General features: G+C 40.2%; 2 protein-coding genes across 5 annotated transcripts in view; one reads left to right on the top strand and one right to left on the bottom strand.

The window, feature by feature from the left end:
* LIN28B (lin-28 homolog B) overlaps positions 1-4,467 on the top strand; it is a 130,861-nt gene extending 126,394 nt beyond the window's left edge. For both annotated transcript variants that reach the window (XM_057528091.1, XM_007190634.2), the window contains exon 4: positions 4,101-4,467. In XM_057528091.1, the coding sequence (XP_057384074.1) occupies positions 4,101-4,467 (367 nt within the window). The remainder of the gene's footprint in view (positions 1-4,100) is intronic.
* Positions 4,468-17,983: 13,516 nt separating this feature from the next.
* BVES (blood vessel epicardial substance) overlaps positions 17,984-23,054 on the bottom strand; it is a 42,331-nt gene continuing 37,260 nt past the window's right edge. For all 3 annotated transcript variants that reach the window (XM_007190638.2, XM_007190637.2, XM_007190635.3), the window contains one exon: positions 17,984-21,762. In XM_007190638.2, the coding sequence (XP_007190700.2) occupies positions 21,638-21,762 (125 nt within the window). In that variant the 3' untranslated portion in view covers positions 17,984-21,637. The remainder of the gene's footprint in view (positions 21,763-23,054) is intronic.

The following is a 23,054-nucleotide window of genomic DNA, read 5'->3' as shown; positions in this document are numbered from 1 at the left end:
ATGTTCAGCCCTGCTGTGGATAGATTATTTTATTTTTAGCATGAGTTAAGGTAATTGAGGGGGATACTGGCTTTTGTATTTCAAAAGATACACATGAAAGATTTTCTGGTGTTAAAAAAATTTTTTCTGGTGTTAAATATGTATTTGTTCCATAAGAACCCTTTTTAATAAACATAAATCACCACTAACCAATGTTTTTGAAAACTCAATATTTTTACCATTGTACTTAGGAAAAATATATAAAAGTTAACATTATTAAAATGTTTTTATTGTTTAATTGGATTACAGTCTTAGGAGTTTGGATATAAGAATAATAAAAGAAACAAATTTGCATAAAGAATAGGTTGCTTTGATAGAGGTCAGAAAATGTGTGCACTGTTACTGTTTCTAGCTCTGTGGTTCATCAACATTTTCCAACTGTCCTCTTAGTATTTGGGGGCAGATCCTATGGAGTGAATAAGCTATATACCCAGTTGTGAATTTAGGTTGTTTGGAAGCTTTCAGAATAAAATGAGGCCTTCTGGAAGGTTGGCCTAAGAATCTGTCTCTCTTACCCTCAGGAGGTACAGGGTGGGCATATTGCTTCCACCACTCTGGATCCTTTGCTCTCCTGCTCTCTTGGGGTCTGTGATGGCATTTCTGCCCATCCCCCTCCCTCCCACGTTCAGACTGGGATCCAGCACTCCCAGGTCTTGGGCTGATTGACACACAATTGAATTAAATAACAAGTGTTCAGACAGAGTAAAATCGAAAACTGTAGCCTTGATGAATGTCATTAGTGTCATTTCTGGATTTTAGTTGGACTGTATTGGAGTTAACAACGATAATCTCTTCAAGGAGTTGGTTATCGTTTCTCCAGATTAGTTTCTGAAACTCCTTCCGATCTGTGACTCTTCTTTACCCCTCTGGCCTCCCATTTGAAACTTCACTGATCCTTTCTCTCATCGCTCTTTTCCAGGGATTTTATTATACTCCTTTCTATATTCATCCCTCCTTCCTGCTGCATCGCTTGCACTTTTCCCACTCTGTTCTCTCTCACTGATACTGCTTTACTTACTATTCTTTCAACATTCCCTTCCTCTTTAGAAGTGTATAGATCACTGTATCCTTATTCTTAATGCCTCCCTCTAACCCCCCAGAATATGGATCTAAGTTTCCATATATATTCTTATTAAGTTAACACTTTAAAATACTTAGAAGCGCCTACGTTATATTTTTTTTCTGTTACACTTTTAGACAAGCAAAGCTGACTTTCTCTCGTTATGTAGTGTCACCTCTCATTTTATTTGATCCCTTCTGGGACCTGTTTTAATGCTCGTGTCACAACATAAAATTCATGCAAATTAACAAAAGCAAGCTGATTTGGAGAGGTGTGGAGAGTGAACAAAGGAGCCTAGTACCGTTCAGAGCTTTGTATGGAGAATGTGGTGTGATATTATTTGTGAGCTGTTCCATTTTCCTGTCGGTCCCTTGGGAAGGAAGGCGTTTCATAATGGGGTGTGACCTGCACTTCTAGTAAGTGTGATTGGCATTGAATGTTTAAATAGAAGAGGAGAATACATATCATTCCTCCCCTTTAAGGCAAAGCACAAATACACTGAATGCAAATCTTTTCAGTGTGGAAGGCAGTCTGGCCTAATGATAGCATGAATCTGAAAAGCTAAGGGAGTGAATTAACTATGCAGATCAAAATGCAAGGAAGCCAAAATTCCGTAGTATCCTTAAAAGTAACTTTTAAAACCCAAATGTAATGGTAAATGCACATACAGAATATGATGGAAGACCCCATTTGAAAAAATGGAATTCTGACATCAGCCCCTTGGTAAATGAGTGGGCAAATGGTTCCCTGAATTGGATAGCAGTGCACATACCACAGTGACTGATGAAATTGATGTGTCAGTGGGAGAGCGGCTCTATTACTCAGTCCTTTAACCTATTTTCTCTCTCTTCAAAAATGAGCTCCTGAGTGGATGTTATCCTCAAGGAAGTGAATTTAATTCAAAAGAAGCTGTTTTATAGATGGGCAAATTTAGTTTAAGAATTCACTTTTCCATTATAGAAGAGAACTATGTGGAAAAACATTATTATAAGTAATATGCTTATACTTCTCAAAGATGCCATTTTTGAGTGTATTTTGGGGACCTGAATTTCAAGCATTAGTAATTTTTATTCTTTAATTATGAATTATCTCTTAGAACACATGGCTAAAAAAAACATTGAATCTGCATTGTAATAGTTTCATTAACTTACTAAGGTATGTAATTACACAATAAATAATTTAATCATAAAAAATGATTTCTTAGTTTTTCCCGTTAACTTTTGAAAATATGATGCTTTCTTTTTTCCTGACATAAATACTTGTTAATTACTGCAAAGAATAAAAGTCCATCTTGTGAATCCATTATTCTGAAATTTGCAAGGTAATATTGATAACTGGAGAAGCAGGCTGTTAGTTATCCTAGATTTTGCCAAGTAAAAATAAATTCACTCTGTAACTTATCTCAGAAGATAAAATACATAACCATAAGTATCCTACATATACTTCCCAGTAGGTTAATAGTAGCTTGTCTTGGAAGTGTATGGTAATATAAGTTATTAAGCTTGCTAGTCTCTCACACACGCACACACACAAATCTAATTAATTATAATTAACTATTTTGTCATTATGATCTTAAGCTGATTCTCACAGTTACCACCTATTTTGCTATCATTTTTTAAAAACGTGACCTATTGTGTAAATTTCATGAGAATTATGGAGTCATAAATGTATTTGGAAAATAAATTTAAAATAGAAAGCCCTTAGGGGCTTCCCTGGTGGCGCAGTGGTTGAGAATCTGCCTGCCAATGCAGGGGACACGGGTTCGAGCCCTGGTCTGGGAAGATCCCACATGCCGCGGAGCAACTAGGCCCGTGAGCCACAGCTACTGAGCCTGCGCGTCTGCAGCCTGTGCTCCGCAACAAGAGACGCCGCGACAGTGAGAGGCCCGCGCACCGCGATGAAGAGTGGCCCCCGCTTGCCACAACTAGAGAAAGCCCTTGCACAGAAACGAAGACCCAACACAGCCAAAAATAAATAAATAAATAAATAAATTAAAAAAAAAAGAAAGCCCATAAAACATTTCATTTGGAGCCAAATCAGCAAATTTTGTATTCAACAAGTAGATTTAAAACCTTTATAAATATAAAATTTTATTCTCTCCAGTTGATGGTGTTTTACTGTTTTTAATATAAAATTTTAGAAGAAAGAAAATCTGACTGAAATTGAGCAATGTATCTTCCAAATAATTTCTCAGCTTTTAGAAGCTGTCAGAATTTCAAACATATAGTACAAGCGGTGCCCCCAGTGTGCATTCAGGTATTAATTAAAGATGGATTTACATTTATTTCAATTTAGAAGAATTTACCCTGAAGGAAAACTAACTTCTTACAGAAAGAAAAGAAAGTTTTTCCCACCCCTGAACTAGCATCAACCTTTATTAATCTGATCTAAGTATCAAGAAGCTTTCTTTTAGAGCATTCTTCTGATTCAGACACTTTCTATCTTGTTCTAATATTACTTGGTAATTCCCCAAATACCATTCACCATAGATGTCTGACTTTCTTATTTATCAAATTTCACTGCACTAATTTGTGCAATGGGAAAGAATTCTTCCAGTTCAACTGGTTTCCACAGCCAAATAATTAACACCCAAAGAAATGTTAAACTCATAAAATTTAATTTGGTCTATAATTTTCCCAGTTGCTGGTTGAGTTGGTGTTGCATTTTAGTCAACAGCTGTGTTTTTTAACTGCCTTTTCCAAGCTAGCTGGTTGTTTTTTGTTGAACGTGGCTGCCCTCTAGTGGACTAAATTTCCTTTACAATAACCTAACTGTCAAATCTAAAGCAGTCATTTATATATGGAAGTGATTAGTCTTTCATGCTTTCGGACTCTCGTTTTTCATTGACTTTTGTGTTTAATACAACACGTTTGTTGTTAAGAAGGCATATTAAAATAAGCTGATCTCTTTGACGGTTTGCGTATTTTAGTCTATTTTCGACTTCTGACCTATTTTGTGAGACACGCTCCTTCTTAAGGTCTTTTCATTTTTCTTGTTGCAGATGCTACAACTGTGGTGGCCTTGATCATCATGCTAAGGAATGTAGTCTACCTCCTCAGCCAAAGAAGTGCCATTGCTGTCAGAGCATCACGCACATGGTGGCGAACTGCCCTCACAAAACTGTGGTGCAGCTGCCCGCCGGTTCTCAGGGAAGACAGGAAGCAGAGCCCCAGCCGTGCACCGCGTTCCCTCGAGAGGTGGGGGGGGGGCACGGCTATCCGTCACCACCGTTTCCTCAGGAGGCGAGGTCCGAGGTCTCAGAGTGGCCAGGCAGGTCACCTGCAGAAGCTTCCTCCACAAAGTCACCTGCAGCACCAGAAGATCAAAGCAAAAAGGGGCCTTCTGTGCAAAAAAGGAAAAAGACATAACCCTTTTTCTTAACGTATCGTTTTCTCTCCCCGGTTGGGAAGTCTACCTCATGCAAGTACAGGGGAACAGTATTTCACAAACAGCAGCTGACCTGGGATTTTTAACTACTGTTGAGGAACTGTGAATTTTTTTAAACAGACAAATCACTCTTAAGCAAATTACCTTTGAGCAGGGTGTCATGTGTCACGTGACTCAGAGGATGCGATGCTCTGTGTATCTGTATGTGCATGTGTGAGAGGGAGAGAGCCTGAGTCTGTGTGTGTGTGTAGGAGGATTTTCTATAGAATGTAGACATATATATAAAGAGGGTTTGTCTTTATATATGTGTGTAGAGAGATGTAAGCACACAGCCTCCCTCGCAGAATTGGACATCCCCAAGAATTGAAAACCCAGGTAAAGCATTTTAGATGGTTTTGAAAATAACCCTTGGAGTTTTTCTTGAAATACCATTCCCTTTATATTACATTAGGAAAAACAAAACAAAACAAAACATGACTGTTACCTTTTGTGTGAACCAAAGGATACTTCAGATCTCAGCGCTGCCAATCCTATGGTACTAAAGGTTTTTAAAACATCAGTTCTCCCAAATTTGGGATTGCCTCTTTTTCTTGATATCTGTAGAGTGTGTCCCCCACCCCACCCCCTTTGAAGGCAGTACCTTAACTCCATATGCCTCTGACTGCCATAAGCTTTTTTGAATCTGGGATACATAACTCCAGAAAAGACAATGAATGTGTAATTTCTGTGCCGATATTTCAGTGTTTTTAATTCATATGTTTTTTTGTAAATTAGATGCCTATTCAGACAAATGAAGGGGAGGGCAATGTATAAAGGTAGTGACTTGATTGTTTTCAATGGTATTTTGATACTCGTTATAATCTTTTACCTGTTGTGAGGTTTTTGAGGGACTGTGGCAACAGCAGCTTCCCTTGACCAAGTCAATCCTAACCATCGCTTCGAGTGGAGGCCTCCTTGTTTACTACTGAAGACCTTGGAGGAAAACTCCAGTTGTTTGGTGTATGTTTTTGGTGGCTGTTTTTATTCCCCCTGGAGAGTTACCTAACTTGTTTCTAAAACAAACAAACAAAACAGCACAGATGTGAGTAAAATGCCAGGGTTGAGAATGAAAATTTAAGTGGATGCTCACAATTGCCCAATTACGTGTGACCTTGAATAATATTAAAAAGCACCGTGTTTGATGGCGGGCGACTAGAGTGGTGAGCCTGGGGCAGGAGGTTCCCAGACCTTTCCTACCAGAGAGCTGGGAGTATTTTATTACCATACAGTTCATCTTAGGGGAATTCCCTCATGACTGCTACTGAAGGGACCTATGTGGGAGATTCAGGATGAACATTCAGTGATGGGGACAGAGGTGCTTCTCAGGTTGGTCCTCAGTTACAGTAATAAACTGGCTGGGGGCCAGTCATAGTATTGGTCCCTTCAGGTTTCAGTCATGAAAAACATTCATTCTGGTGTCATCCTGGTTCTAGGTGTTACGGATCAATTTTGGAAACATTTCCAAGAAGGTACCAATTAGTGGTGATGCTTAACATTGGCAATAAATATAGTTGTGTATGAGCCTGTTGGTGTAAGCTCAGATAATCAAAACCAGAAAATAGCATGATTCAAATGAGACACGTTCTGCTGAACAGTTTCTGCTCCCTCCCCCACTTGTCCTGCCGAGGGAGGCTTGTTGTACAGTTGTGCTGCCGTTTCAGCAAGCAAGCCACGCAGAAGGAGAGCGAGCCTCGGGCTGGGCCGCCAGCCCTTCCCAACTCAGCTTGAGTTGACAGTGTTTGTGAGAATCTCCATGGGACATACTGAAATATCAGTGTGCTGTGATGCAAAGCTTACCTTTGACGATATTGAATGTGATAAATAGCTATAGAGAAGTACTTCCTTGCCTTATGTGAGGATCGTAAGCTTATTTAAATTATGTAGACAAATCAAAGTGGCATTGCTTAATTTTTAGCAGGTATAATAAGCAGGTTAACAGTAAAAATGCAAAACGTAAGTCACTTTGAAAATTCAAACCAAAGTTCCTTGACCTTATTAGAAATAGGAAATTATGGACTTGAGAATTGGACATTCCCTGTTTACATATAAAAAGTTCAGAGCTGAGTTCATGGTTTTGAAAAAGACACACAGAAAGAAACATGTTATAACTATGGACCTTATGGGTGCAACTTGAAATCATTTTTCAGCATCTCACCAGACTGAACTAAGCACATACCAAACCTATCTTATGATTAAAAGTTGGGGTTTATTTTTTATATAAGAATATTATCACTCTTACATAACACACTCAGGACAAAGAACTTTGCTCAGGGAACATACCATATAATATTTTTGTTTCTTTACAGAATAGTCTACAGTCCTGCTTACTCAAAACAAACCAAATAACTTAGACCTTTATGTAAGTATTATGTACTGATGTTAGTAATAACTACCTCTGAGTTTGACATAGATCAAAATTTCTGAATATCAGATATCGGTTCTCCTATTTTTATTTCATGTGAAAAGTACTCTAAAGGAGACTCCCTCAACTCCTTGCATATGTGAATATCACTGACGTAAGCACAGTGTCCATTTACATGGGTGAAATATTATTCTGTTTACAGCAAAAGGCTACCTCATAGTTGATGCATAGCACACCTTTATGCTGCTGCAGCCTTACAATGGCTGATAATGCTCTGGTACAGACCTTGTTATCTATAGTATAGATAGCAGTTCACAACTGCATGTTTCTGACAAACACTTGTGAGTAACGAAGCATCTCATCTAGTTAGCAAAGTCTCCGAGCATTTCCTTCAAGTTATCATGTATTTTGTTTAAAGACTTATAGGGACTCTTCCACTGAAGCAAAACAGAACACACAAGCAATCTTGGAAAGAGCTACTTTGCCCAGAGGTCAGTCGGTAGCAGGAAGAGGTTGGGAAGAGAGGTTGGTTGTACAAGTGTTTTTGTGCTGGGCAAAAGTTATCAAACAAAGAAAGATGCCAATCTCCTTCATTTGTGTCTGTGCTGCCCTGAGGCCAAGTGTATTGCAGCATTATTGCCCAGGCACATAATTAACTAGCACTGGCTGCCAAGGAGTGAACATAGAGTGGACGTGCAATGCCATTTTTAGCTACTGAGGGGTAGGGTCTGTGTGAAGCATCAGTTTACAGGAGTTGCTAATGGGTTGGGCAGGAGGTCAGTGAATTAGTTGCCCCTTGACCTCACCCCCCATGTCAACACAAATGTAACTCCTTAGAAAGATGCACTACCGGTCTCTTAGCCCTGCAAGCTATTCATTGCTACATGGCAGATTATAGTAGAAACAGTTTTATACTTGCATTTCTAGTCTTTACTAGAAGCCTTTGGATGTATTTTTACAATTGAAAGATTTAGAAAGATTTTTACCTGCTTATAACTTGGAAGTTTGGCGTGCAATGTAGGGGAAAAGATCAAGAAACATCATGTTATTAGCATTGGTCCATCTACAAATAAATATAGGGTGTTTTTATTGCCAGTATTTTTTTCATGTTCTGGCCCAGTTTTATTTTGCACCAATGTGGCCCCAAGTTACTGCTAGTTGTATTTAGTTTGTGAATAGAAGCCCATAAGTGTTAATAGACTTTGTAACATTCACTGTAAGATGAATTATACAGGACATGGGAGATCTCATTAAGTCTTAAAAAGTTAATTTAAATTAATTTATCTGTTATCTCTAAGAAATGTTTATCATAAAATATATATGTGTATTTCCCCTTTGGTTATAAAATTTGGGGAAGTATGTACAAGTGCAGCTGCACGGACTTTAATTTTCCAGCTGTCTTAATGAGGTTTGTTTGTTTTAGGGAAGAACAACTTGTTAAAAGCATCGAATTCTGTCTTACATTGCTGTCAGCAGCCTCTTTCAGATGTGGTGGTTGTGTGATCTGTGTCATAGTTGTTCAGTTAGAGTGAGAGGTTGACCTCTGAATCGTTGTTAAATTGTCTACTTGGAGCAAAGCTGCAAAGTTATGGTAAAGTGCTGTACTGTGAGAAACTATTAGGACATTTAATACATCTGTGGCTTCACGTGTGTGAGAGTTACCAGCTTGAAAATGATGGTGTTGACTACCTCCTGAATTACAGCTACCAACCACTGGCACCCACCACCAGCTGGCTTTAATTAGTGTGTGTTGCTTCTTGGTATTAACAACTTTAACCGTAATAGAGACCAAAGTGAACACTGATTTCTATATGTCTTTAATATGGTGTTTTATCTAGTGTTTTTAAAATTATCCTGTGTAGTATTTAGATGACCTCATTGTCCATTTTGGCTCATGTTGTTTACAAGTGAAAATAAAAAACACTTGAACTGTATGTTTTTAAAGGACATAAAAGGAGTTAGATGGTCGGAATGGCATTTCACTCATGTACAGTCATGCTGACGGACTAAAAGTACTGTTTGCCTTTCTGCAGACCGTGGATTTTATATTCTCATCTCATGCCTAATGTCTTATTCTGTCAATTATGGATATTTTGAGGTTTAAAGAAATTACTTGATTAAAAATAAAACATATAACGTTGGCATTTATGATGAGTTTTGGAGATTTTTCATGATTTGTGTGATGGCTAAATTAAATGAATGGGTAAAAGGCTACTTGGGCAGTATTTATTACCAATATGAGCATAAATTAAATAGTTTTAACATATCCTCAGATAGCAGTGATTATAAATATAAAACTTACTAATTACAGTACAGATGGTGAATAAATTCCATCTGAATGAGGAAGGAAAGGTGTGTCCTGTCATCACTAGGACTCATTCTGCGTCAGCCAGCACGGACGGTGCAAGCTTGTGAATCAGGACACATACTTCGTGGGGTCAGGAAGAGTAGCCCGAAACAGAAGTGTTCAAACCCTTTTGGAGAAACCATTTTAGAATTTTCCTACAATTTTCTCCCTAAGAATTTTCAAGTATTTGAAAAGAACAGTCAAGGCCAGGCGGCACCAGTACCAAATACCTAAACTGTGAATGTAGATTTACCAAACTTTGTATGCAGCCTTGGTATACTACTATACAACTAACTTGATAAAACCGCTGAGTTCTATAAATTGGCCAGTCCCACAATTACACCAATTTTCATTTCTGCTCTATACCTGGATGATTCACACTTTTTTCCCTTGTGGTCTACTATGAAAACAAACAAACAAACATACAACATCATTTACCATGTTAGCCAGTTTTAAAGTGTACAGTTCAGTAGTGTGAAGTATAGTCACTTTCTTGTGCAACAGTGAGTGGGTGATGTGAAGGGCTCGATCGTGAATGCTCATGAGAAGCTTATTACGTAAACATTTCAACCATGTTTACTTTCATTGATAATTACTATTTAAAAGAGTAGCTTTCTGTTGTAAAAGTAGTGCTGTACTTTACTGTAGAGAATATGGAGAACCTTGAAAGAAAATTTAAATGGTACATAATCCCATCACCTGCATTTTATTAATTCTAAGTTTAAATTTAGTTTTATTAATTAAATTTTTTAAATTTCAAATATGGATAACCTTTTAAACACATATAATCCCATCACCTATAAATAACCATTAACATTCATTATTAATTTTCTTCTGGCCTTTTTTCAATACATTATAGATTTTTAAAAATAAAATCCAAATATAATTTTTGTCATCTTCAATGTAGAAATCATCATATATTACTCTTTCTAATCCTTCTTTCTCTCTTTCTCATTCTCTCTTTCTCTCTCTCTCTCACACACACACACACACACACACACACACACACTTTCCGAAGTGGTCTTAGGTATCCTGGAAAGTGATAAATGTTTCTGAGTCTGCATATCAGGCATGTTTCTTAGCCCAGTATTTCCACTTAAAAAGTTTCCTGACTTTAGGACATATGTATGTATACTTTGTTTCTAGAATTAATCAAAGTTTCTTGAAGGTGTTAATTGTTTTTCTAGACCTAGAAAACTTCTTCTAGGTCAAGGACCTCAATTTCTAGTTAATTTCTGAGCTGCCTAGCATCTGGAGCTATATGCCTGTTGCAGTTTGTAAAAATTCTTTAAAGTACCAACTCTGACCTTGGGATTTTTGCTTACACTCAAATGACATGGTTCATTTTGCTCTTTTGTCAGGAAAACTGGACTGACACCTAAGTATTATGGCAGCAGCAATACTGCAAAATCTGAGTATAGACAAAGACAATTTCAAATTTAAGACTCAAACGATATTTACATTTGACTTAGTTCAAATACATGTATTATTGACATGTGGTCCTTTCTTACTGTTTTCCACAATTTCCTCTAGGAGTGTGGCCTCAGATATTTCTGTCAGATATTTCAAGTTCTATTTATAATCACTTCTTTCATTTAGATCGTCATGTCACATATTCAAGCCATTCCAGTTATCTCCACATCGGCTCTTCAAATTCTCTCATTTCTTCATGAAATTAATTCTGGATGAATAATTTTCATTAGCTAGTCCAGATATTAGTTTGCCAGTCCTGTGTTAAACTTGCTTCTGTCACTCATCCAGAGCAACCCATTCAAAACAATAATAATAAAATCTAATTATGACCATAGGTAGAAAAATTTGAAGAATACAAAGGAGGGGCTGAAGTGTGAGCAGCTGTGGTAGAAGCATTCTGGAGATATGCCAGAGCTTACTCTATTTCCCTGGGTTTGTGTTTTCGTTTTATTTGTTAATACTGCACAGCATTAATGGGGAGACAGATCAGATTGCCAGGGAAAATTTAACAGAACAGAATGGTTGGAAGAGACCCTAGAATGTCATTTGGCCCAATATTCTGTCTTTACTTAGGATCACACTGGATCATCCCAGCTGGTTATTCCCAAAACCTGCCAGAGAAGATTCAGCAAGTCCCATCCAAACCCCAGCACAATGTCTAAATGTTCCAACACAATCCCGAACCCCACTCAAAACCAAACCAAAACAAATAGGCAATTTAAAAAAAACCTCTGGGCCAAGGTCAGATTACTTAAGACATTCCATTTGGAGGTGCCATGTTAACCTACAGTGCTGCTTTTTAATTAAAAATTATTTCTTTTTTAAAGATTTATTTATTTATTTAGACTGCGCCGGGTCTTAGTTGCAGCATGAGGACTCTTATTGCAGGATGCATACCCGATCTACTTCCCCGACCAGGGATCGAACCCGGACCCCCTGCATTGGGAGCACAGAGTCTTATCCACTGGACCACCAGGGAAGTCCCTAAAAAGTATTTCTTAATGGAACACTGTCCCAACTAGAATTTTCTTTAGGGCTTCTGTAAAAGATAAATAATATTAACACAATTAAAAATCATGTTCTAATATAGTCCATTGTACAGTGGGCCTTTGGAGGTGTAAAAATTCTTTATGGTTAAGGTGAAAGTCTGACTTTTAAGAAACTGTAGAACTGTAGTTTAATAATTCTGTGATTAAAGACCAAGTATGATACATTTCAGTTATGCATGATACCACCAGAGGGCACTCTTTGCTCACTCTCAATTTTACATCACCTCATAGCTACCACATATTTGAATTTCTGAACATGAATGATAAACTTATCTGGGAAAATTTCTCCCTAGAAAAATGTGTAATTATAAGTAATGGCTTTATAGGCTCTTATGCAGAAGGCAGAGGCTGTCAATGTGAAGTTCATGATGCTGAAGGGATATTGATAGTCTCAAAGTATTTTATCCAAGGATTTCTAGGTTTTCTTGTAATAAGAAACTTCAAAAATATAAACACCTATAATATGCCATTAAATGCTCATATTGCATCACTACCCATAAATTCTCATCTACCTTTTAAGCTATAATACAAGACTTTTAAAATTTTTGTTTGGCATTTTATTACATAAAACTTTGGTGGCATTCTTCTCACTTAGACATCTTAATAAGTGTCTACGCTCCTGTTACCTAAGAATCTTAAAATACTCACACTATCACACCCAGGTGTTCTAGATTTGGGATCTGAACATGTGCACCTAGAAGCAAGGACTAATTAGATACAAGTTCCAAGAGAATTCCCAGGTATAATTTAGTGAAGAGATATTTCTTTCACCTTAAGCTTCCATTTATGTGTCACTGGTTAATATAATAGCTTTCACTTTTATAGTGTTTTATAGTTTACAAGGGCTTTGAAATTTGGTTCTCACAGAACCCTTCTAAGGTAAATCTTTAAGGCAGATATTACTATACCTATATTACAAAGGAATATACAATTGGGCTCAGGGAGATGACATTAACTGTTCAGGTCACACAACCAGGCTTGGAGCTAGAAAAGACACTTCAGAATTCTGATTCTAATTATTCTTTTCTCCCAAACACCAAAACCAGGCAGTAAGCTTTCTGACTGCTCAGGAAGCTACAGGGAGCCAAAGTGAGTAAGGGAGTTGGAAGGATCACAATCACACACCAACAGTGGTCAAAAGGTACAAACTTCCAGTTACAGAATAAGTAGGCCCTGGGGATGTCATGGACAGCATGGTGACTGTTAATAATACTGTTTTACACATTTGAAAGTTGCTAAGAAAGTAGATCTTAAAAGTTCTCATCACAAGAAAAAAAAATTTGTAACTGTGTGGTGATGGATGTTAACCTGACATATTTTGATGATCATTTCTTAATATATACAAATATCAAACCATTATGTTGTACACTTGAAATCAATATAATGTTATAGGTTAATTATATCTTAATAAAAAAAGAATAAATGTTCCAAAAATAAATATTGGTATTCACAGAAAAAAATCACACACCAAGACTGCCTACATTTGCTTTGGTCTAACCATTTCCATCTCTATCGCCTGCTTCTGCTATTCACTCTTCGAATCCCAAACTAACACTAGTGTCATTTTTTGTTTCCTAAAGCAGGAAGCAAGACCAAGAAAGTCTTCGCCTGCAAAGTCCAGACCAGCCTGCAGCTACAGCCAAATCACCTGGGATGCCTAGACTAATGAAGGTTTCTGACCTTCCTCCAGCCCAGAGTGTCTCAAATTTACTACCCAGTGGAATCATCTGGGAAGCTTTTAAGAATCCTGATGCCCAGATAAATTACTTCAGAATCTGTGACTCCAATGCGCAGCCAGAGTTAAGACTCACCGTTCTAGGTGTGTTGCGTTACTGGAGCCAGATTTTAACTGGTTCCCTAAGGGACTCTTTTATTAAAAGTTTGGGAACTATTGGCCTAGAGCCAAACCAAAACCAAAACCCAACCAAAAAACCACACACAAAAATAGTTGCTTTTTTAACTGAAAACCGGCGGACTATGAATGAGGATACTTGGGTTCTCATTTTTCTTGGGTTCAACTTTCCCAGCCATACCCTCCTCATCTGCTAATAAGGGGGTTGGACTAGTTAAGGGGACTTCAAAGTGTGGTCCCCTTAATGGCAGCATCAACATTATCTGGGAACTTATTAGAAGTGCAGCTTTCGGGCTCTACCCCAACTGTACTGAATCAAACTCTGGGGCGGGGCCCAGCGGGCTGGGTTTTTCCTTAAATACCCAGGTGATTCTGATGCTGCTCAAGTTTGAGAACTTCTGGACTAGCTTAAATTTACATACTCTATTTGCTCTAAAGTTCTACAATTCTGTCCCCTCCAAAGGAGACCTCCATCCACACCATCCTGGAAAGGCTCGAAGGGGTTTGTCAGCAAGCTGACTGCGTTAAGGACAACTTTTGAGAAACCTTTAAATGATACACAAGGAAACACTGACTGCTTGGTGATGAAAGCTGTGGGTGTTGCTCATGATAATGCTATCACAGCTTCCAACCGACGCGGCATTCGCGAAGGACAGCCCAAGGACGGGAGCGCCCTGGATAGGAAAACAGCAGGTGAGACTTTGCTTAACCCCCCAAATCATCCTCAAGCAAAAAAAAAAAAAAAAAAGCCTGACCCACTTGGGCCACGAGGCTCACGTGGAGCAGGGAGACGCCATGTCAGCGCTTAAGAAGTCCGCACCCTGGCAATTACGGGCACCAGAACTGGAAGATCCCTCACCTGCTCGGACCTCCTTTTACAGATAGAATTGAGGCCCCATCGGGAGATGTGAGCTGCCCAGGGTCCTAGCATTCTATAATAATCAAACCGCGACCGGAATACATGTCTCCTGAGTGATTGAGAGCTCCCCTCCCCCTTACTCCCTGGGGTCTAGATGGACTTCTCTCCGTCCTTCTATTGTCAAGACGTACTCATCATGTGCTCCACGCGTATCCATCCCACCTGCTCTTCGCTCTCGCGTGGTCCCCGTGGGAGATCAACAAAGATATTGGTTCAAAACAACCACAGCTGAAGATGTTCTCTTTACCTCCTGGAGAGCCTCATTTAGCCTAATGCTGGTGTTTTCCACCCATAGCCATGTCCCCCGAGAGGCGCCTGCAGCCTCCTTTCCCTGCCTAATGCTTCCTGGGGCCACGTGTGGGAGACAGGATGGGCGCCTCTCTGCTTCAGTCCGACAGGTCCAGAGAGACTGCAGCCTGGGCCCCGGGCCTGCAGACATTTCTGCCGTGAGCAGGAGGGGTCTTGGTGACTGACCTCCTGCCCGGCCTGCCCCTCAGGTCCTGCTGGTACCGACCCTCTGGCTCTTTACAAGGACTGTGGTTGCCAAGATTCCAGAAGCCTTAAGGATTCAACGTGGCAACCAAAGGAAAAAAAGAGAAAAGGGGATGAGAATGAATATGTACTTCATGCCAACTACATGTTTGGGAAGGTTCTAGAATACACACAAGGACACAGCAGCTTAAAAAGGTGTAACTACTTGCCGAAGATCACATGGTCAGAGCTGGTGTTCAGAACTAGGTAGATCTGACCTCAACATCATGTCCAAGGATAAAACTGCCTCCTTTTTCAGGTCGGTGCTTTGAGCTAAGAGGGAGATCGAGGTGGACAACAGAGATGAGAAACCCGTTTGGGGCAAAGTGTAACTAGGACCCCACCCTTTCACATCAGCTGATAGATTATTTAAAGGTCAGTATACATTTTAGCTTTTCTTTTTTTTTTAAATTTATTTATTTATTTATTTATTTTTGGCTGTGTTGGGTGTTCCTTTCTGTGTGAGGGCTTTCTCTAGTTGTGGCAAGTGGGGGCCACTCTTCATCGCGGTGCGCGGGCCTCTCACTATCGCGGCCTCTCTTGTTGCGGAGCACAGGCTCCAGACGCGCAGGCTCAGTAGTTGTGGCTCACGGGCCTAGTTGCTCCGCGGCATGTGGGATCTTCCCAGACCAGGGCTCGAACCCATGTCCCCTGCATTGGCAGGCAGACTCTCAACCACTGTCCCACCAAGGAAGCCCCTAGCTTTTCTTTTTTTCTAAAAAAGCGTCTCCCTAAAAAGTACAAATTTTTTGCTGCTCAAAAAATTTAAAGCATTATATTTTTTTTATTTCAGCATGGAAACTCCTTGATAACCTAAGGTGAGAAGCTGAGAACAAGATTTGTACTGGAGGATGCAGGCTTCCTATCTAAGAGGATTGGAAAAAGCAGCACTGAGCAGGTCTGCAGGCTGAGAGATCTGGGATGGAATTCCCCCCTTTTACTAGCTGGTTTGTTTTGGCAAAATCAATCTTTTTGAGCTTCAGTTCGATCGTCTTAGCCACCTTCCAGGATTTTTGTGAAAATACTAAATCATGTATTCTCTGTCTTTTTTTTTTTTTTTTTGGCTGCACAGCACATGGGATCTTAGTTCCCCAACCAGGGATTGAACCCACACCACCTGCCTTGGAAGTGCAGTCTTAACCACTGGACTGCCAGGGAAGTCCCCTAAGTCATGTATTTTAAATGCCTATGAACAGTCTTTTGTAAATAGTAGGCACTCAAGAGACAGCTATTATTACTCATCACATTATATTGTAATTATTCTTATAGCAAAATGTATCAATACTAATAAGGAGAAGAGTTAAAAGAGGTCAGATGAGAACAATAAAAATAGTGGGAAGCACAGTGAAAAAGGTTAGCGAGGCCTCCATGATAACAGAAACCCTTTAAAGAGAAATGAGTTTGTTCTGTTTTCCATGCATCACGGCCCCCATGGGAGGCTAGGGCCTGAGGCTCGGCCCCTGGTCTGAGCTTTCTGCAGGGGACTCCGGGTTTCACCTCAGTCCGTGTCTGCACAAATGGCCGAATTATATGTATCCACCAGCGAATGGGAGCAGCTCTCAAGTTTTCATCATTTGCAGATAAATATCAAGAGGTAAATGGCGCTAATCATTTTCTTCTGAAGGCTCCCTTCCTCTGTGGGCTGGGTTTTGGTTGTGGGACCTCATTTACTCAGCTGTGAGGTAGTTTAGCTTCGTTCAAACCACGTTTGCTTCTGCTGGTCTGTCATGCAAGAAGTCAGAGGGTGAAATCCCCAGCCACAAGGTTTCGTCCCCAGGAGCGGGCCCGGGGCTGGTCCCGTGATGTGGAATCTTGCCTGTACCGAGCAGCTGGACCAGGCCAATGGGGCAGAAAAGCAGAAAGCTTTGCTGCATGCCAGGAAGCCGTGAATTCTCTCATGACAGGATAATGAAGGAGGCTGGGAGAGCTTGACGGTCAGTGGGGATATGTCTGCCCCTAGTATATAGCAAGGAATTTTTTTTTTTTTTTTTTACAGTAGGACCTTGTTGTTCATCTGTTTTATTTATAATAGTGTATATCTGCTAATCTCAAACTCCTAATTTATCCCTCCCCCATCCCCTTTCCCTTTTGCTAACCATAAGTTTGTTTTCTGTGAGTCTGTTTCTTTTTTGTAAGTTCCTTTGTATCATACCTGAGATTCCACGTATAAGTTATATCATACATTTGTCTTTCCCAGTCTGACTTACTTCACTTAGTATGATAATCTCTAGGTCCATCCATGTTGCTGCAGCAAGGAAATATTGATGTAGTGTGTTCATTCATATGTATTCATCACACATACACCTTAGCAGAAAATTTTTTACATATTGGTGACATGGCTTATTGAGAAAGAGAATTCATTACTTTGCTCGGCATGTAAGATGCCGCTTCTAGTTGGGTCTAGTCTTGGGGCTGATCGGGGCAAGTGTAGTAGGTGCCAAGGACCTACTATCAAGGGCCAAGAGATGGGCTGCCCAGTTCCCTTTCCAACACTGAGCACGGGTGATGGGAGGAGAGAAGGGTTTCTCCGTGAATAGAATAGACCCAGGGGAGGTGTTCTGGCTCCTCTATGTGACCCCTTGTGTTGTTGAATCTCATAAAACTACAAAAAAATGTTCAGATACAGTGGATTAAAAAAGTTGAAATCTGTCCTCACAGTGAAACTCTGGAGGCTTTTCAATCCCTGCATCCAGGCAACACCGCCCACTGCCTCGTGGCCCTTTCTTTTCATGGCCAAAGGCAGCAAGATGGCAGGCTTTTGAAACTAAGTGGAACTAACTCAAGAGAGCATGCCCTCTGCAGGTCTGCTCAGATTACCTAAACCAGAGAAATTCCCAGAACCTCTGAAGGTTCTTGAACCTTTGGGCATGGCGTTAGAGCAAATCAGCTACATGTAAGAGAAATGAAATTAAAAATACGCACATATTCCAAGTAAGAAATTTATTTGATCAAATGACAATATATGAAGATATTTTAAACTGTAAGGCTCCATTCAGTCGAAATGTAAATTTATTATAAAGTAAAATGGCATCAGTGTAAATGGCACCTAAAAGCAGAAAGAAAGCGATCCCTATAAATAATGTGTCTGTAAAAAGCATTCACACAATCCCTGTGTACTTTAAAACTAGATTGCAAGTATATCGGTAAAATCTGTAAATAGTACTTAAAGTGGGTTTCTTAAATTTCCCTTACAGTATGTTGTTACATACAAGGTACTTGGGGTCCTGTGATGATCAGAGCATGGCTACCATGAGTGAGAAGATGTGTCCCGAGTGCATGGCAACCTCGAGTTCCCTGCACAGTATCCTCTCCCTTCACATCCTTGGGAATTTGAATTGAGTGGGTGGGAATTTCTAATCACTGTAGTTGGGGATAATTAGAAAAAGAGGTTGGGAAACCAGGGTTGGAAAGAGGGAAGGGAGGGGAAACATGGTAGGGTCAACGGTTTCTGCAGAGCAGCTTTAGAAATGACCAAGAAAATGGATTTTAAAAATAATAATAACAGTGAATCCTTGGAGCTGTACCTCAGAGTCTGCACCAAGCCCCAAGGGTTGGGACTGACCAGCCTTCCCAAGTGCTCGGCCAGAAGCCACCATGCACTAGCATGAAATCTTCACTGGCGGGCAAGGTCATCACTTGGGTACACTGGAGACAGGGCAGAGTATGTAGGTTACACAACTTTCCCTAAATATTTTTTCCAGCATCCAAGTGACTCTGCCTTTGGGGCCACGATAGGACCTGGGAGGCAGGAATCAGCAGCTCCAAGTTACAGAATCAGAAAAGCTTCAGGCATATGGAAGGAGAACCAGACACGAAGAAGGTGGTATCTCCCAGTGGGCACAGCATAGTGTTCCAGCAAAGCACAAAGGTACAAAATGATTAAAGTGAAATGGACCATAGGGAGAAATGGAAAAGATCCCAGGAAGCTAGGGATGGTAAGTGAAAAATAATTATGTAGCACCCATTATTACTAATTTAAGATCTAGAAACATCATAGGGTTTGTGCTATTAATTTATAAATATAATATTTATGAGGGCTTGCAAAATATCATAACTGACATACATACTGGTATAAACGTTACAGTCCAGCTTCATACAACGGACTTGATGTTACATTTAAACGTAGTAGATTTTGGCTAATGTATAGAATAATTTTTGCAGACCATTTTCTGGACCTTGGTCACACAGCTAAGTGAAGGCCAAAGAACACAGGAAGCATCTCATTGGTGGCTTTAGCAGCAAACATGTTTTTTATCTATGCGTTATACAAAGATACACTTGGTCATTTGTATACATAAATTTATAAAAATTATCCATAGGAGATCTTTTATGTTTTCTTATCTGCTTCTTTGCTGTCAAGTCTAGTGGGAAGACTACTCAATGTCTTCAGCTCCTTTTCTCTGAGACTAACTGTTGTCCTTAGAGGGATGGATTTAAAAATAGTTTCGTGTTTCCCATTCAAGCTAAATGGCTCTTTGAAGATTCCTCATCTTGAAATTACAATCTTCCTTATCAATGGCACTGATGTGCACACACATTTTAATAAAACCAGTAAATGACTTCATATCACCTAATTTTAGCAGTGTGCTTTTAAACATGTTTGTTCCCAGCACTATAGAAAATAACCTCCAAACACATCCAGGCTGATCATTAGAGATGACACCCTCTGTTGTCTGAGGTTGACAAAGTGAGATAAACCTGAAGATGGGTCAGGGTAAGAAAATCTCAAGGTTCTGTGGATTCACAGAACGTTAAAAACATGGCTTTAGCAGTATCTAAAATTACTTTCTACTCAGAGGAGGATGTAATATCTAATTATAGAGTGATTTTGTAAATTAGGTCTTATGCTTGTGTAAACTCAATGGCCTTACATAGCTTCACTCCAATAGTTAAAGGAAAGCAGTATTAACACCATTACCTTATATACTTGCTTCGGGCATTGAAAGAAAGAGTTCAACCTATGATATCTTTACAGTCTTAAAGCCAAGGCAAAGTCATTCACCTGTGTTTCATTTCCCCAAATAAATTTCTAATTTAGCAAACAGAAGAGACCACTATAGTAGGAAAGTGAAATCAGCCTTTCTACCGTGAGGTTAAATAAGCCAACATTTGATGAATATGTTAGGAGCTGCATACCCAGTCTGTGGAAATTTTCTCAGTGAGTGACCAAGCATGTAAATTTGACTCAAGTGAAATTAGTAAAATAACTGGCTTTAAAAAATGAGCTTAGGAAAAGGAGGTGACCCTGGAGTAGCTTATTTTTATATCTTCTCTCACAGAAATCACCTCTTGGCAAAAGATGCTCAGCTCACCTGAAAATAATTTCACTTGGAACTTTTCTTAGCTATTTAACATAATGGGACTGCCTCAAAGTTGGTTCCAGTGGATGACACAAAATAAAGGTAGTGGGGCATGATGGAGCACGGCCCATCAGGGGGCGTCCCCCAGCTAGGTGGCCTGGTGGAGGGTCACAGTCACACTGACCCGCTGGATGGTTTAAGCAAACTTCGAATTGCCCAAATACCACCATGTCTGGAATGCAGGCCCTCACAGCACTATCTAGGCTGGGCGATCATGGCAGAGCTTGTGGTGGACCGTCTGCCCGCACACAGCTGTGTCCTTGTTTGCATCTCTGGCACCTGGTACCTGGCACACACAGTAAGGAGACATCTATGGCCCTGGAGGAACCATCTGAATGTCAGAATAGCAGCTGACGAGTGCAGCGGCTCTGTCAGCCTCGTCATTCTGCGACACTTGTTTGGCCACTTGACTCTCCAGTCCTCCCGCCCCAAGGCACGTGCTTCCCACAGCAGAGTGTGGGGTGAGACGGCTGCACATCACAGCTGGGCTGGTTTAGCCAAAGGCCGACCCCGGGCTCAGAACCGCTTCCACTGTTACGTTTCCAGCTTTAGGGTTCAGCGCAACTTCCAAACAGCATAATATAAGGGTCATGTGAGCAAAGTCTGACGAGCTTTGTTCATTATCAAGCTATCCACACAATGCCCACAAAAGGAAGGCAGTCTAGTAGAATGACGTGTCTGGCCTGAGAGAAAAATATACATGCATCGCATCACACCTTTCTTTAAAATTTTCCAGCCAAAAAATCAACTGAGCGAAGCCTGAGATTCCCTGCTTTTTAATGTTACCTCAGCCTCAATTTCGAACTTACATTGTTTGTTAAAACTATCAAACGGACAGCCCCGTTGCCACGGCAGAGAAAAAACTCTCTGACGAAAAGGAACAGCTCGGAAAGATAAGTGAAGGCATTTGCAATGACAAAGCGCTAAGATTTTTTTAAGTTAAATGATAACATATCTAGAAAACACTGTGAAAATATATCTCTCAAAAATAGCACTCGGTTTAGTCAGAAGGCTCAGTGGAACAGAAAGCTGACCAGTAAAAAGAGAAGATAACCTTCCCATGTTTTGAATCTCCCTCCCTTTCCTGCCCTCAGACTCTCCCAGGCTGGGAGTATCAATATTAAAGCAGAACAATTGAAAAGCTGTGAAAAAGTGCTGGTATTTTTCAGAATCTTTTCCAGACAGTTTCCCTCTTGGTAACGTGAATCCTCTCTTGGGATCAAGGCCAGCGACGAACTTTAAGCGTATTCGAGGACACGGGTTCAAAGACCTCGTCGTCGTCTTCCATCCCTTCCTCTATTGGGTTCATCTTCGCAGAGGCTCGCTGGTGTAGGGGCGACACATCTGTCAGAGACACAGAAAGAAGAACCATTTAACGGACAGCCTGCCCTGATGCTGGCCTGATAGATCAATGGCAAACTCCAACTGGAAAATAAAACTCTCTGGGCATCTATAGCTGGCACCAGGAATGCAGTTTCCCTAAATACTTATTTTTTTAACTTAATTTTTATTTTATATTGCAATACAGTTGGTTTACAATGTTGTGTTAGTTTCAGGTGTACAGCAAGGTGACTCAGTTTATACATATACGTATATCCACTCTTTTTTTTAATTAATTAATTAATTTATTTATTTATTTTTGGCTGTGTTGGGTCTTCGTTTCTGTGCGAGGGCTTTCTCTAGTTGTGGCAGGCGGGGGCCACTCTTCATCGCGGTGTGCGGGCCTCTCACTATCGCGGCCTCTCCCGTTGCGGAGCACAGGCTCCAGACGCACAGGCTCAGCAATTGTGGCTCATGGGCCCAGCTGCTCTGCGGCATGTGGGATCTTCCCAGGCCAGGGCTCGAACCCATGTCCCCTGCATTGGCAGGCAGATTCTTAACCACTGCACCACCAGGGAAGCCCTCCACTCTTTTTCAGATTCTTTTCCCAGAGAGGTTATTACAGAATATTGAGTAGCGTTCCCTGTGCAGTGTGTATGTTAATCCCAAACTCCTAATTTATCCCTCCCCCCACCCCGACCTTTCCCCTCTGGTGACCATAAGTTTGTTTTCAAAGTCTGTGAGTCTGTTTCTCTTTTGTAAATAAGTTTGTTTGTATTATTTTTTTAGATTCCACATATGTGATATCACATGATATTTGTGTTTCTCTGGTTTACTTCACTTAGTATGATAATCTCTAGGTCCCTCCATGTTGCTGCAAATGGCGTTATTTCATTCTTTTTTGTGGCTAATATTCCATTGTATATATGTACCACATCTTCTTTATTCATTCCTCTGTCGATGGACATTTAGGTGGCTTCCATGTCTTGGCTGCTGTAAACAGTGCTGCAGTGAACATTGGGGTGCATGTATCTTTTTGAAATATGGTTTTCTTTGGGTATATGCCCAGGAGTGGGATTGCAGAATCATATGGTAGCTCTATTTTTAGTTTAAGGAACCTCCATACTGTTTTCCATACTGGCTGCAACAATTTACATTTCCACCAACAGTGTAGGAGGGTTCCCTTTTCTCCACACCCTCTCCAGTATTTATTATTTGTAGACTTTTTGATGATGGCTATTCTGACTGGTGTGAAATGATACCTCCTAGTTTTGATTTGCATTTCTGTAATAATTAGCAACATTGAGCATCTCGTC

Source organism: Balaenoptera acutorostrata, chromosome 14 (assembly GCF_949987535.1).
Source record: "Balaenoptera acutorostrata chromosome 14, mBalAcu1.1, whole genome shotgun sequence".
Lineage (NCBI taxonomy): Eukaryota > Metazoa > Chordata > Mammalia > Artiodactyla > Balaenopteridae > Balaenoptera > Balaenoptera acutorostrata.
This window is presented reverse-complemented; position numbering and strand designations above follow the sequence as displayed.